Raw genomic sequence first — 16,230 nt, forward strand, 5'->3', positions numbered from 1 at the left:
GGTCACCGCCACCAACTTCTGCCCGCCGAACAACGCCCTCCCGAACAACGCAGGGGGCTGGTGCAACCCTCCTCTCCACCACTTTGATCTCGCTCAGCCCGTCTTCCAGCACATCGCTCAGTACAAGGCTGGCATCGTCCCCGTTGCCTACCGAAGGTGTTTATTATTATTATTTTTTTTTGGCTTTCGCTTTTGCTTGTCCCGTTCCTGGTTGTGTGATATATAGTCAATATTAAACTTGTGGATGCCGGTTGCAGGGTTCAGTGCAGGAAGAGGGGAGGGATAAGGTTCACGGTCAACGGTCACTCCTACTTCAACCTGGTCCTCATCACCAACGTCGGAGGTGCAGGAGATGTTCACGCCGTGTCCATCAAAGGATCCAGGACCGGGTGGCAGCCCATGAGCAGGAACTGGGGCCAGAACTGGCAGAGCAACACTTACCTCAACGGCCAATCCCTATCCTTCAAGGTCACCACCAGCGACGGAAGGTCCCTCGTCTCCTACAATGTCGCCCCTGCTGGCTGGTCCTTTGGCCAAACATTCAGCGGAGCACAATTCCGTTGAGCCTTCTAGCAGCTTATATACGTATTTATGGAATATTATTATTATTAGTCTACGAATATATACGGATGCTTAATTAATTAGTGCTAGCTAGTTTAGAACCAGGGGGGAAGTTGAGGAGGGGCTTATTTTAACATGACCCCTTCTTTCTTCCTAATATGTTTTGAGGGTGGGTGGGATCCCTTCAATCACTTCTAAGGCTTGTTTTCTTGGCCTTTTTGTTGATGGGGAGTCGTAGGAAGAAGAAGAAGAAGAAGGAAATGGAAGTAGGAACGCTGCTTTCAAATCTTTCAAATTCAGGAGTGGGCAGAGGTGGGTCTTTTTTCCCCCCCCCCGCCAAAAAAAAAAAAACACTCCTTCTTAACTTGGCTTAATCTTCCCCATCCCTTTTCATTTACTTGTTTGTGCTTTTTGCTTTATCCCTCCTGTTTTTGGCTGTTGTAATCAGCAAGCTGCTTACTTGCTGAGAGAGTTCTGAGTTTATATGTAGGTTGTATGTTTTTTCTTTTTCTTCTTTTTTTTCCGCCCTCATGATGTCTCACCAAGAGCATGGGACTCTACTATGTAGTGTATTCCTTATTGTAAACCCCCGTTCAATTCGTTTAAAGGCAATTTATGTTTACATGTCTGGTGCTTGTTTTGTGGCTTGTTTTGTTCTGGTTAGATTTTGTTCATAGAATTAACTAGTCACCGAGTCTCAAAGGGTTATTGTATATTATATATTCTTCTATGATCCTTTCACTCGAGAAAAATAAGTCTTCCGATTCTTTTTCTCCAGACTTCAAAATTTAACAGAAAAAATGAACTGGGAGTCGCACCAAAGACTTCAAAATTTAACAGAAAAAAAGAAACTGGGAGCCGCATGGTGAACCAAGCAGCAAACTACTTGTTGGCCATATATATATTTCTCTTTCAACGCAGGAGTCTCTTCGTTATGTTTGTGTTTGCGTGCGGTATGCGCCGTAGTCAAGGGATGCTGAACGCACAATACTATTCCCAACATCAATTCAAAACATATTCTGAGGGCATATATGGTATCTGTCCCTGAATTTTTTTTCCAATTGACCAGTCAATAATGCGTTCAATATCGGAGTTCAGGGCCACTTGCTTTCAAGCTACATCTTTGCTTGGGATTTTCAGCTTTCGAGTACTTATTAGTCACTCTTTAATTTGGATGCAACGTAAATTGACAGGGAAACATATTTCTCATAAGATGAGGGACTTTGGTCCTTGCTAGTTTTTCCCGCCAAAGTTTTAGTTAAAATGTTGAATCATTGAATGACAAACATTTGAGGCATGCAGCTACTCTCTCTCAACAGTATCCGTGTCAAATTGGTTCATCATTTCTTCACTCATCAATTGGATCCCTCGTCTGTCTTTTTTTTTTGTCCATTTAACAGAAAAATGAATAAACAGATAAATATCAAATAAGGACAATTAGCGGACTTCTCTATTAATTTCAGTACATCATCTCTTTATCAATGCATCACACCCAAATACTTTTTTGAGTTTAGCGTTTGAAGTGGGTTTTAGTTGTACATCATCTCCTTACAGTATACTCATAAAGTGATCGATCTGCCTTTGGCATCCTCTATAAATGTAGATGCTATTCACCATAAAAAAGGGGTTCGCAAGTTGGCAGGTTGGCAATCTAAACTTTCCTCCTGATCTAAATCTGAGAGATTATCATCTCTAATGCACATATATAGCATAAGAACACATAGTTCTATTACTCCACTCAAGCTCAAGTTCATCAACTGACTTGATCGTCGGAGGTACCACAGGGGAATCATCACCCCGCCCTCTCACGACTTCTTATGTGCAGATCGCAAACTCTAACTCAGTGGCCAGACATAAAGTCGGGAAAGGAAGAAATCCCCTTCACCATCCTTCATCACTCCGCAAGCATCTTCTGGATTAATAGTCTGTGTGATATCGAACATCAACAGTTTGGCGCCTACCGTGGGGCCTTCTTTCTTTTTTGAAAGAATATGTCTGGTTCTAAAGATAGAGCTGAGCAATCTCGTCCTAGAGGACCTCATCAGAGCTATGCTACTCAAGCCCAGCTTGAAGCAACTGCTCATATGATTTCTCAATCTTGCCAAGAGCAATTTGCTGCCTTCTCCAATGAGCTTCTCAGCCGGCTTCCACAGCCGCAAGAAGCAGTCTCTAGCTGCCTTCTCCAATGAGCTTCTCAGCCGGCTTCCACAGCCGCAAGAAGCAGTCTCTAAGACTCTCCGCCATCGTGCCTCTCCAGTCCCCTCAGCTACCATTAGAGCCTCTAGATACGATCGAGTCAACAGACCGGTCGCAAGCGTCTTTGGGAGTAACAACCCCCTTTCAGACGACCTTATGAATATCCCGTATGAGAAATTCAAAATCAAGCGTCTTTGGGAGTAACAACCCCCTTTCAGACGACCTTATGAATATCCCGTATGAGAAATTCAAAATGCCTCGCATAGAGACATACAAAGGCGCTTTCAGACGACCTTATGAATATCCCGTATGAGAAATTCAAAATGCCTCGCATAGAGACATACAAAGGCGAGGGAGATCCCTCCGAGCACGTTCAGAATTATTATGATGTGATGAGTATGCTCAAAGCCTCAGAAGCAATTCTCTGTCGGTGCTTTCCTATCACTCTTTCAAAGAGTGCTAAGCTATGGTGGAACACTCTCTAGAAGAGATCCATCAGAAACTTTTGACAACTTAGCCGAAAGTTCATCCACCATTTCCTAACTGACGCCAAGTGGAAGCTTCCCCTTCACGTGCTGATCCAAATGAAGCAGGGGCCAGAAGAGAGCCTTCGGGCCTACTTCAAGAGATTCCAAGCCAAGAGGCTGGAAGTCGACGACCCAGGAAGTGCGGTCACCATGTCAGCACTCATAGACGGCCTGCAGAACAATGCATTGGCCGACTCTCTTGCCAAGAAGTCAGTCGCCAGCTATGAGCAATTGATGGCCAAAGCCCATGGATACATGAACATGGAAGATGCCCGAGCATACAAGGTGGCAGCTAGAGCCACAGAGACCTCCACAACCGCACCTTTGGCATCCGGATTTCAAGCCATTTGCTCCCCATCAGGACAAGCCCAAGGCACAACCCTATGGTCGACTCCCACAATTGTCTCTCGGTCATAGGGGAAGCCCTAGTCAACTTTCTTCGCAGTTCTTGGCATTTAACTCCTCAGTCGGATTCCAAGCCCTTGGCTCCTCATCAGGATAAGTCTAATGCACAACCCTTTGGTCGATTCTTACAGTTGTCTCTAGGCCATAGGGAAAACCTAGTCGACTCTCAAGAGCCTAGGTGGTTCGACTCCTTAGTCGGATTTCAAAGCCCTTGGCTCCTTATCAAGGTAAGCCCATGGCACAACATATGGTTCGATTCCTCCGGCTCTCATCGACCATCATGGCAATCCATTGGCTCCTTTTCAGAATAAGCCCAAGGCACAACTCTTTGGTCAACTCCCACATTCACCTTTCGACCTTAGAGGATTGGAAAAACCTAGTCGACTCTCAAGAGCTAGGTGGTTCGACTCCTCAGTCGGATTTTAAACCATTGGCTCCTCATCAGGATAAGCCCAAGGCACAACCCTATGGCCGACTTCCACAGTCGTCTCTCGGTCATAGGAGAAGCCCTAGTCAACTTTATTCGCAGTTCTAGGTATTCGACTACTCAGTCGGATTCCAAACCCTTGGCTCCTTATCAGGATAAGCCCAAGGCACAACCCTTTGGCCGAATCCCACATTCGTCTCTTGGACATAGGGGAAAACCTAGCCGACTCTCAAGAGCCTAGGTGGTTCGACTCCTTAATCGGATTTCAAAGCCCTTGGCTCCTTATCAGGGTAAGCCCAAAGCACAACATATGGTTCGATTCCTCCAACTCTCATCGACCATCATGGCAAGCCCTTAGCTCCTTTTCAGGATAAGCTAAGGCACAACTCTTTGGTCGACTCCCACATTCAACTTTCGACCTTAGAGGATTGGAAAAACCTATTCAACTCTCAAGAGCCTAGGTGGTTCGACTCCTTAGTCGGATTTCAAGCCCTTGACTCCTCATCAGGATAAGCCCAAAGCACAACCCTATGGTCGACTCCCACAGTCATCTCTCGGTCATAGGGGAAGCCCTAGTCAACTTTCTTCGTAGTTGTAGGCATTCGACCCCTCAGTCAGATTCCAAGCCATTGGCTCCTCATCAGGGTAAGCCCAAGGCACAACCCTTTGCCCGACTCCCAAAGTCGTCTCTTGGCCATAGGGGAAAACCTAGTCAACTCTCAAGAGCCTAGGTGGTTCGACTCCTTAGTCGGATTTCAAAGCCCTTGGCTCCTTATCAGGGTAAACCCAAAGCACAACATATGGTTCGATTCCTCCAGCTCTCATCGACCATCATGGCAAGCCCTTGGATCCTTTTTAGGATAAGCCTAAGGCACAACTCTTTGGTCGACTTTCATATTCACCTTTCGACCTTAGAGGATTGGAAAAACCTAATCGACTCTCAAGAGCCTAGGTAGTTCGACTCCTCAGTCAGATTTCAAGCCCTTGACTCCTCATCAGGATAAGCCCAAGGCATAACCCTATGGCCGACTCTCACAGTCGTCTCTCGACCATAGGAAAAGCCCTAGATAATTTTATTCGCAGTTCTAGGCATTCGACTCCTCAGTCAGATTCCAAGTCATTGGCTCCTCATCAGGATAAGCCCAAGGCACAACCCTTTGCCCGACTCCCACAGTCGTCTCTTGGCCATAGGGGAAAACCTAGTCAACTCTCAAGAGCCTAGGTGGTTCGACTCCTTAGTCAGTCGTCTCTTGGCCATAGGGGAAAACCTAGTCAACTCTCAAGAGCCTAGGTGGTTCGACTCCTTAGTCGGATTTCAAAGCCCTTGGCTCCTTATCAGGGTAAACCCAAAGCACAACATATGGTTCGATTCCTCCGGCTCTCATCGACCATTATGGCAAGCCCTTGGCTCCTTTTCAGGATAAGCCTAAGGCACAACTCTTTGGTCGACTTTCATATTCACCTTTCGACCTTAGAGGATTGGAAAAACCTAGTCGACTCTCAAGAGCCTAGGTAGTTCGACTCCTCAGTCAGATTTCAAGCCCTTGACTCCTCATCAGGATAAGCCCAAGGCATAACCCTATGGCCGACTCTCATAGTCGTCTCTCGACCATAGGAAAAGCCCTAGATAATTTTATTCACAGTTCTAGGCATTCGACTCCTCAGTCAGATTCCAAGCCATTGGCTCCTCATCAGGATAAGCACAAGGCACAACCCTTTGACCGACTCCTACAGTCATCTCTCCGTCATAGGGGAAAACCTAGTTAACTCTCAAGAGCCTAGGTGGTTCAACTCCTTAGTCAGATTTCAAAGCCTTTGGCTCCTTATCAGGGTAAGCCCAAGGCACAACATATGGTTCGATTCCTCCGGCTCTCATCGACTATCATGGCAAGCCCTTGGCTTCTTTTTAGGATAAGCCCAAGATACAACTCTTTGGTTGACTCCCACATTCACCTTTCGACCTTAGAGGATTGCAAAAACCTAGTCAACTCTCAAGAGCCTAGGTGGTTCGACTCTTCAGTCGAATTTCAAGCTCTTGGCTCCTCATCAGGATAAGCCTAAGGCACAACCCTATGGCCGACTCCCATAGTCGTCTCTCGGCCATAGGGGAAGCCCTAGTCAATTTTCTTCACAGTTCTAGGCGTTCGACTCCTCAGTCGGATTTCAAAGCCTTTGGCTCCTTTTCAGGATAAGCCCAATGCACAACTCTATGGCTGACTCCTACAGTCACCTCTCGGCCATAAGAGGATTATGAAGACTTAGGTCCAGCATGAAGCCCAGCCTCAGAGTTATCATCCTGCCATTAAGACCTTGGTATCATCATGAGTAAACCCAAGGCATAGAGTTCAATTGTCCGGTCATCTTCAAAAAAGACTTAAAGCACTTCGACTTGCTAGTATTCATCGACCAAGGCCCGAGCATCTTGCCCACAGTAGGTGCAATATGAGCCAGTTGTCAAGACGACTCGTAACATTCGGGTCGACACAACACAACCAACTCAAGAATTGTCACTTGGTTCGCTCAATCAGAGCAATGCTACAAAGCAATCAGCAGCCCTAACTTTAGTCCAGAGCTTTATTCATTTCACTTAGACTCGGCTAAAGCCGACTCCAAACAAAAGGGGCCAACTGTTATGGGGTACAACTGTTTCCAAATGTATGATCTGATGAGTCGACATCTCGACCAGCCAGACAAGCCGACACGATCTGGCAACTAGGAAGGCAGTGTTAGTCGGTATGAAAATCAGCATTCAAGAGATTCAACACTCCTCGGAGTCAACCTAAAGGACAACCGAGTCGTCACTCCCCCAGTCGAGTCTGCATCATTCCTCAAAGGCGACTCGAGAGGTGGGCTTAGTCGATCCTTCATATCAAAAGATCGCTACTCAGCGTTAGCCGGCACTCCTCCTGAGGACGACCCAGAATATTACTTCTCAACATTATTTAACCTTTGATGATCATCATTATGTCTCCATCCTCAGCCGTCTAAAGATTTGTTGGCTGCTAGCTCCTAATGTCGCTGAAGTGACCTCCCGTCACTCACAAACCAACAAGACTCGTCGGTTGCTGGCTCCCAATATCACTGAAGTGACCTCCTGTCACTCACAAACCGACAAGACTCGTCGGTTGCTAGCTCCTAATATCATTGAAGTGACCTCCCGTCACTCATAAACCGACACGTATAGAACAAAGGGTGACTCAACCTCCAGCTCACCCCTCACCACCGCCTTACAGTACACTCATAAAGTGACCGATCTGCCCATGGCATCCTTTATAAATACAAATGTTATTCGTCATAAAAAGGGGGTTCGCAAGTTGGCAAGTTGGCAATCTAAACTTTCCTCTTGATCTAAATCTGAGAGATCATCATCTCTAATGCACATAGCATAAGAACACATAGTTCTATTACTCCACTCAAGCTCAAATTCATCAACTGACTTGATCATTGGAGGTACCACGAGGGAATCATCACCCCGCCCTCTCACGACTTCTTCTGTACAGATCGCAAACTCCAACTCAGTGGCCAGACATAAAGTCGGGAAAGGAAGAGATTCCCTTCATCATCCTTCATCACCCCGCAAGCATCCTCTTCTGGATTAGTAGTCTGTGTGATATCGAACATCAACAGAATGAACATCACGAAACAATATTTTAGAGTATTGTGTGATTATACCATCATCTTCGTTAAGACATTTCAGCAAGGTTTTATATATGGGCTTGTTTGGGTTAGGGGGTAAAAAGCGGTAAGGGAAGTTAAGAGACTCATTATCTTTCTTTGGAAATTAATTTTTGCTAGGTAATGAGGGAGACGGGAAGGTGAATGAGGGGAGAAAATTCAAGTTTTTCTTACCCCCTCTAATTTGGGGTGTAATTGTGGTGAAGGGATGAGAACTTCTAATTAAAAAATAATTATGAAGAGACCATTTTATTATTTATCTAATTTCTAACAATAAAAAGACTTAATAAGGTTATTAATGTAAATTTATATATATTCTCTGAGCAATTCTTATGTGAACTTAAGTGGATGGTCCACCAAAGTTTCTATCCACTCATATTGCATGATATGAAGAATCTTTTTATATATATAAATGAGTGGATAGAAACTTTAGTGGACAAAGGTTTGGTGCCCACTTAAGTTGACGTAAGATCAACTCTATATTCACTTTCTTTTCCCTTCACTTTATTAAACTTTCCAAACTGTGTGAAATAAGTCCTACTGGATTCCTCTTCCTAGTTTCCCGAATAAGTTTTACATGTTCTCTTCGAGCATCTCCAACAGTTTCACTATAATTTCTCTAAAATGGGGAAGCAAAATGGCAAATTCTCTAAAAAAAATTTGCTCCAAATCCAACAGCTTCCCGATTTTAGGGATTTAAGCATTTATTACAACTATAAAACATCCTACATACTCAATAATAATTAAGAAATAAATGTTTGATATTTTATTATAATAATATATAAAACTCAATAAAGTATTAGATATATTTTTCTTCTTCTTTGGAGAATGTGAAATATTTATGATAATGTTACTTTCAAGAATTTGGAAAAGAAAGAATTTTTGCAGAATGCTACAGATTTGGGGAAAGACCTTTTTTTTTCTTCTCCATCCCCATTTTAGGGAATGAGATGAAGAAACTGGTGGACCTAAAAATAGCTCTATATTCTCTAAAATTGAGTATTTTAAGAAGATGGAGAAGCGGTTGGAGATGCTCTTAGGGCATCTCCAACAGCTTCTCTAAATTTTTCTCCAAAATGGGGATCAAAAGTCATATTCTTTAAATTATTTTTACACCAACTCTAACAGCTCCCATTTTGAAGAATCCATTTTTTCTTCCAAAAATTTGGAGAATGCTGCACATTTGGGGCAGCTTTCCTATTTTTTCTCCTCCATCCCTATTTTGGGAAATGGGATGAGGAATCTGTTGAACCAAAAACCTAACTAAATTCTCCAAAAGTGAGAAATGAGGAAGCTGTTGGAGATGCTCTTATCTTCTTTTAAATTAATTTCTTTTATGTTTCCTTAACTTGGTCCAAATCCAAACAAGCCCTAAGAAAAGGCGGGCCCATGATGCCTCGATTAAAAAACCTAAATTAGTTTGTATTGTCTTAATTACATGTTCGGTACAGAAAGATGTACATGTATCAACGGATACACACACTTATTAGTTTGCCCGCATGCTTGTGTGAAATATCTCTGCATATTATCCTGCGCTAGCTAGAAGCGGATAAGGAGAGATAAGCCTTAGGCAGCGGGTAAGGCAGGAAACAAAGCACGCGCTCCCTCTCTTGTGCTCTTAATATAGACCACAAGCATCTAATCTCTCTACAATTCAAATTGAATATATACCTAATTAAGACAGAACAAAGCATTAATATATATATATATATAGTAAGATATATATTATATATATATATATATATATATATATATCATATAATATATATATATATATATACTATATATATATATATATAATAATTAGAAGCAGTATGCTACCAGCAATCCTTACCACTTAATTAGCTAGCATATATCCAACTCCACCTTCGCGCCATAAGCAAAATGTCGAGTCTTGTAAGCCCCTCCTACTGCGCTACGGCAGGGCATCAGTCAGCTCCCACACCGCGCCGCGGGCATTGAGATGCAGAAGGCATGGCGCGGGCTAATGACCCAGAGGCAGCGAAAAGCTGGTAACCGAGGGATCTTTGCGTGATCCGGCCCGATTCACAGAGCCTACGATACTGCCGCCGATGAGGCGTCGATCGGGCATAGTGTCCGGCGGTGGAGCGTTGGGCGACCGCGATGCTTGGAAGGCCGCTAGGCCGGTGGCGGGAGCGCACGCGAAGCGGAGGCAATGGAGGAGATTAATGGTCAGCAGAGGTGGGGGACCAGGTCGTTCATAAAGGAGAAGTACTTTCAGCCTCAGCTGTCCCCGGAGGAATCGGTGGCCAGGATCAGGCAGACGACGGAGGGGCTGAGAGAGATGAGGCACATGCTTGAGACAATGTCGTGGAGGTACGTCATGTTCTACATCCGCCTCAAATCAGCCTATCTCGACTCCGACCTCAAGAACGCCATGTCCACCGTTCCTGACGATCAGCGCAAGTCCTACGTTAAGACTGCCAACGATGTCGTCGACAACATGTCCGAGGTATATGTGTAACCCTTTTCATTTATTTATTTAATAATATATTGTGCCCAATTATATACAATTATATACATGTACATCATCATGATCATATCATATCATACTTGTTCTTTAAAAACACGAGTTTCGAAAAAAAAAATTTATGGCCAATACTACCCTTGATATTTTTAGATATTATGTTTTTATCCTATTCTAATTACTAGGATAACAAATTAATTTTTTTTCCTAGTTATGACCTTCACTACAATAATTAGGATTGGATTATTCAAAACTACGTAGTAGGATAAACCAGTAATTAAAGAGATTTATCTTTGAATTACTTTTGAATATAAAGCAACGCAGACAATTGTTCGGTAGCTGTCCATCTTTGATGGTTAAATTACATGAAAACCCCTCTTGGAAGTCCTTTTGCATGGAACCCCTCTCCATAATAATAAGATTCGATTACAATTAATCTTCTCAAACTAATTATCTCAATCACGTCCTGCGACCTACTCCCTATTATAACTGGTTTATTACAATTAATGTTTAACTAAACTAGTATGTCTTACGTGCATTGCACGTGGTGCGTGATGCATGTATAAATTAACATATGTTATTAAATTAGTTTTTAATGTTAAATTTATAATTTAAACAATAAGTTTTAGGGTTATCTCAAAACATCAAAGCTTTAGGTTTCCACTCTAAGATAGTATCAGCATAAATTTTGTTATAGGGTACAACTGTTTCCAGATATATGATCTGACGAGTCGACATCTCGACCGATGGGAGAGTTAGCCAGAGATCAGCTAGCAGTCCGATTCAGCCGACCAGACGAGTCGATATTCATAAATGTCGACTCGAAAGGCGGTACCAGCCGGCCCTCTCGCAGCAGGCAACTCGCTAAGAGCCTAGTAGACTCAGCGAGTCGTCACTCCTCTCAACGAGTCGACTCTCCTCGTGAGTCCCATCATGAGGAACATTGCTTCTCAGCGAAGCTAGAAGATAACTTCGCCAAAGCTTATCCATCCTGACAACAAGTCATATCATGTCTACTCAAAAACCATGCGTCATCACGCCGCTTATCAGCCCATGTCCCATCGATCGCTCCTCAAATCGAGACCGAAGTGATCTTCCTCCTGTTGCCAGCCGACACATATAGAGCAAAGGATGACTCACCTTCCAGCTCACACTTTGTCACCGCCATTTGCATGGCCGAAGTGACCAATCTGTCATTGGCAACCTCTTTATATGCAGATGCTATTCGCCATAGCCAAAGGTTGGCAATCTAAACTCTCCTTCTAACCTAAATCTCAAAGATCATCATCTCTAATGCACATAGCATAAGAACATATAGTTCTATTTCTCCACTCAAGCTCAAGTTCATCAACTGACTTGATCGTCGGAGGTACCACGAGGGAATCATCACCCTTCCCTCTCACGACTTCTTTTGTGCATATTGCAAACTCTAACTCAGTGGCCAGACATAAAGTCGGGAAAGGAAGAGATCCCCTTCATCATCTTCTATCACTCCTCAACCGCAACCATCCTATTCTGGATTATATTGTGTGATCTTTAGCATCAACAGTTGGCGCCCACCGTGGGGGCCTTCTTTCTTTTTTGAAAGAATATGTCTGGTTCTGAAGATAGAGCTGAGCTATCTCGTCCTAAAGGACCTCATCAAAGCTATGCTACTCAAGCCCAGCTTGAAGCAACAGCCTATATGATTTCTCAATCTTGCCAAGAGCAATTTGCTGCCTTCACCAATGAGCTTCTCAGCCGGCTTCCATAGCCGCAAGAAGCAGTCTCTAAGACTCTCCGCCATCGTGCCTCTCCGGTCCCCTCGGCTACCATTAGAGCCTCTGGATACAATCAAGGCATTAGACCGATCGCAAGTGTCTTCGGGAGTAACAACCCCCTTTCAGACGACCTTATGAATGTCCCATGTGAGAAATTCAAATGCCTCGCATAGAGACATACAAGGGTAAGGGAGACCCCTCTGAGCATGTTCAGAATTATTATGATGTGATGAGTATGCTCTAAGCCTCAGAAGCAATTCTCTATCGGTGCTTTCCTATCACTCTTTCAGGGAATGCTAAGCTTTGGTGGAATACTCTCGAAAAGAGATCCATCAGAAACTTTTAACAGCTTAGCCGAAAGTTCATCCACTATTTCCTAGCTGACGCCAAGCAGAAGCTCCCCCGTCTTATGTTGATCCAAATGAGGCAGGGGTCAGAAGACCTACTTCAAGAGATTCCAAGCCAAGAGGCTAAAAGTCAACGACCCAGGGAGTGCGGTCGCCATGTCAGCACTCGTCGCCGGTTTGCAGAGCAATGACTTGGTCGACTCTCTTGCTAAGAAACCAGACGTCAATTATGAGCAACTGATGTCCAGAGCCCATGGATACATGGATATGGAAGATGCCCGAGCCTACAAGGTGGCAGCTAGGGTCACAGAGACCTCCACAACTACGCCTTTGGCACCCTGATCCAAGCCCTTGGCTCCTCATCAGGATAAGCCCAAGGCACAACCATTTGGCTGACTCCCACAGTCGTCTCTCGGCCATAGGGGAAGCCCTAGTCAACTCTCGTAGTTTTAGACATTCGACTCCTCGGTAGGATTCCAAGCCCTTGGCTCCTCATTAGGATAAGCCTAAGGCACAACCCTTTGGCTGACTCCCACAGTCGTCTCTTAGCCATAGGGGAAAACCTAGTCGACTCTCAAGAACCTAGGTGGTTCGACTCCTCAGTCGGATTTCAAAGCCCTTGGCTCTTTATTAAGGTAAGCCCAAGGCACAACATATAGTTCGATTCCTCCGGCTCTCATCGATCATCATGGTCAAGACCTTGGTTCATCAACAGGATAAGCCCAAAGCACAACCCATTCGCCGACCCCCACAGTCGTCTCTCGGTCATAGGGGAAAACCTAGTCGACTCTCAAGAGCCTAGGTGGTTCGACTCCTCAGTCATATTTCAAAGCCCTTGGCTCTTTATCAATGTAAGCGCAAGGCACAACATATGATTCGATTCCTCCGGCTCTCATTGATCATCATGGTCAAGACCTTGGTTCCTTTTAAGGATAAGCCCAAGGCACAACTCTATGATCGACTCTCATAGTCACCTCTCGACCATACGAGGATTATGAAGACTTAGGTCCAACATAAGGCCTAACCTTAGAGTTATCATTCTGTCATTAAGACCTTGATATCATTATGAGTAAACCCAAGGCATGGAGTTCAATTGCCCGGTCATCTTCGGCAAAAAGACTCAAAGCACTTCAACTTGCCGGTCTTTGTTGACCAAGAGCTGAGCATCTTGCCCGCAGAAGGCGTAATATGAACCAGTTGTCAAGCCGACTCGTAACATTCGGGTCGATAATACACGATCAGCTCAAGAATTGCCACTTGATTCGCTCAATCAGAGCAATGCTACAAAGCAATCAATAGCCATAACTTCAGTCTAGAGTTTTATTCATTTCACTTGGACTCGGCTAAAGTGGACTCCAAGCGAAATAGGCCAACTGGTATGGAGTATAATTGTTTCCAGATATATGATTTGATGAGTCGATATCTCGACCAACGGAGAGATAGCCAGAGATCAGCTAGCAGTCCGACTCAGCCGACTAGACTAGTCGACAATCACCAATGTCGACTCGAAAGACGGTACCAGTCGGCCCTCTCACAGCAGGCAACTCACCAAGAGCCTAGTAGACTCAACGAGTCATCACTCCTCTCAACGAGTCGACTCTCCTCGTTTAGTCCCATTATGAGGGACATTGCTTCTCAGCGAAGCTAGAAGATAACTTCGCTAAAGCTTATCCATCCTGACAACAAGTCATATCATGTCTACTCAAAGACCATGCGTCATCACGCAGCTCATCAGCCCACATCTCATCGATCGCTTCTCAAATCGAGGCCGAAGTGATCTTCCTCCTGTCGCCAGCCGACACATGTAGAGTAAAGGATGACTTACCTTCCAGCTCACACTTGGTCACCGCTATTTGCATGGCCAAAGTGACCAATCTGCCATTGGCAATCCCTTTATATGCAGATGTTATTCACCATAGCCAAAGATTAGCAATCTAAACTCTCCTTCTGACCTAAATCTCAGAGATCATCTCTAATGCACATAGCATAAGAACACATAGTTCTATTTCTCCACTCAAGCTCAAGTTCATCAACTGACTTTATCGTCGGAGGTACCACAGGGGAATCATCACCCCGCCCTCTCACGACTTCTTCTGTGCATATTGCAAACTCTAACTCAGTGGCCAGACATAAATTCGGGAAAGGAAGAGATCCCCTTCATCATCTTCTATCACTACTCAACCGTAACCAGCCTATTCTGGATTATATTGTGTGATCTTTAGCATCAACAAGTTTCTTATAAACAAAATGACTATTAAAGAGATTGAATATTCATTATGGTCCAAACTCTGCAGTTTTTACATTGGTTTGCTTCAAATTATAAATTTAAGGATATTTTTAAGTTATCTAATTTTGTATATTGCTAAACTGAGTACACATCATTTTCGTTTAATCCTCAATGTCTTGTAATTAAACTTTCATATTGACTCTTCATCTCTTCAAATAATTTGATTATCCATTATCCTATATTTTTTCTAGAAGTTACTATTTTGTGCTCATTTTCTCTTTTCATGGGAGTCCAAATCAAAATAGTTAGCTATTACATTAGCAAACTATGCATAATTTGTACAACATTAGGCACAGTTTTATAGTATAATTACAAGCAAGTTCTCTATTCTTCTAAACAAAGAACATAAAGAAATTATGGTCAAACATTTCTCATATTTAGCTTAGTTAAGATGAAAATTGTGTATTTCTAAATACATAAAGAGGCCTTTGTGTAATATAATATTGGTTAGTTGCTCTAAAACATTATCCTTCATCATATTATTGCATACACCTAACTATATTTTCGAGCTGCATAGTAATTATGTAAAACAAAATTAAGAATAAGTGTTTAACCCAAAATACAATTTCATGGGAACCCAAAAGTCCTCACAAGATAACTAACATAATAATTAGTGCTTAACCAAAAATATAATTTTAGGGGAACCTAGTAGTCATTAGAACTACACATATTTTATTATAGTTATTGGGGATTATTAAAATTGAGAGGGTATAAAAGGAAATCAAAAGTTTTAACATAGCAATCCTTTTTTATAGTAGTATAGATATAGATAGATTATACGATATATAGGGAAAAGTGAATCTAAAGTGACACCCTAGGCTCCCACCTAAGGACGCGGCCTAAAATCACATCATTTTCTTGTTTTTTTTTCTATCCACTCCGTTGAACTTGATCTACACGTTCTTAAGCTCAAACACACCAATTTTGAGGTAAACCCGTCGTGTTTTGACCCTTTATCCACTCGCTGCAATTTTAACGGTTTCGAATGAATAGAACTTTTTGCACGGCTCAACGAATGGTCAAAACACAACGGGTTCACCCCAAAATTAGTGTATTTGGGTTTAAGAACGTGTAGATCAAGTTTAACGGAGCGGATCGTAAAAAAAATTTAGGAAATGATGTGATTTTAGGCCGCGTCCTTAGGTGGGAGCCTAGTTACTTATAGTTATATATATATATATATGAATAATTGTGCGTGCAGCTCGATCGTTATGTTCGTAGCCCAAAAGTGTATGAATCTTATCTCTACTATGAGAAGACCCTCAAGTCACTTGACGAGCTTGTGGCAATGCTAGCCTGATCCACCATAATATGGAATTTATTGTCGACAAAATGATGTTGGTCTCAAGTACTGTTTTCATGCTAGCAGCATGGATGAATGCATGACCCCAATAATGTCTCTATGGTTTCCATATATGTAACAAATTAAGCTTGTCATTTGACCTGTTAAAGCTCACTCCGGAGTCTGCTCTGTGATGTGCTGTGCTGTGCGTTTTAGACAATGTGTACATAACCTCACAAGGAGAAGCCATATGTAATGGAATTTATCTACCTGCA

The 16,230-nt window shown here is 43.2% G+C and overlaps 2 protein-coding genes across 2 annotated transcripts in view; both read left to right on the forward strand.

Annotated features, from left to right (window-relative positions):
* The window catches only part of LOC109832545 (expansin-A10-like), a 1,945-nt gene extending 756 nt beyond the window's left edge, over positions 1-1,189 (forward strand). The window contains exons 3-4 of the mRNA XM_020399885.1: positions 1-156; positions 258-1,189. The exon at positions 1-156 is cut by the window's left edge and continues 130 nt beyond it. Coding sequence (XP_020255474.1) covers positions 1-156; positions 258-564 — 463 coding nt within the window. The 3' untranslated portion in view covers positions 565-1,189. The remainder of the gene's footprint in view (positions 157-257) is intronic.
* Positions 9,938-16,230, forward strand: LOC109832546 (photosynthetic NDH subunit of lumenal location 2, chloroplastic). The gene is made up of 2 exons (XM_020399886.1): positions 9,938-10,264; positions 15,875-16,230. Exons 1-2 carry the CDS (start codon positions 9,968-9,970, stop codon positions 15,971-15,973), a joined length of 396 nt encoding a protein of 131 aa, XP_020255475.1. The 5' UTR covers positions 9,938-9,967; the 3' UTR covers positions 15,974-16,230.

The sequence above is a fragment of the Asparagus officinalis genome, chromosome 3 (assembly GCF_001876935.1).
Source record: "Asparagus officinalis chromosome 3, Aspof.V1, whole genome shotgun sequence".
Taxonomy (NCBI): domain Eukaryota; kingdom Viridiplantae; phylum Streptophyta; class Magnoliopsida; order Asparagales; family Asparagaceae; genus Asparagus; species Asparagus officinalis.

What these genes read in the sequence shown, in the direction of transcription:
- LOC109832546 (XM_020399886.1), top strand. Translation starts at nt 9,968, where the DNA reads ATGGAGGAGATTAATGGTCAGCAGAGGTGGGGGACCAGGTCGTTCATA. An exon ending in TCGTCGACAACATGTCCGAG is followed by an intron (nt 10,265 to 15,874) that starts GTATATGTGTAA and finishes TTGTGCGTGCAG; the next exon opens with CTCGATCGTTATGTTCGTAG.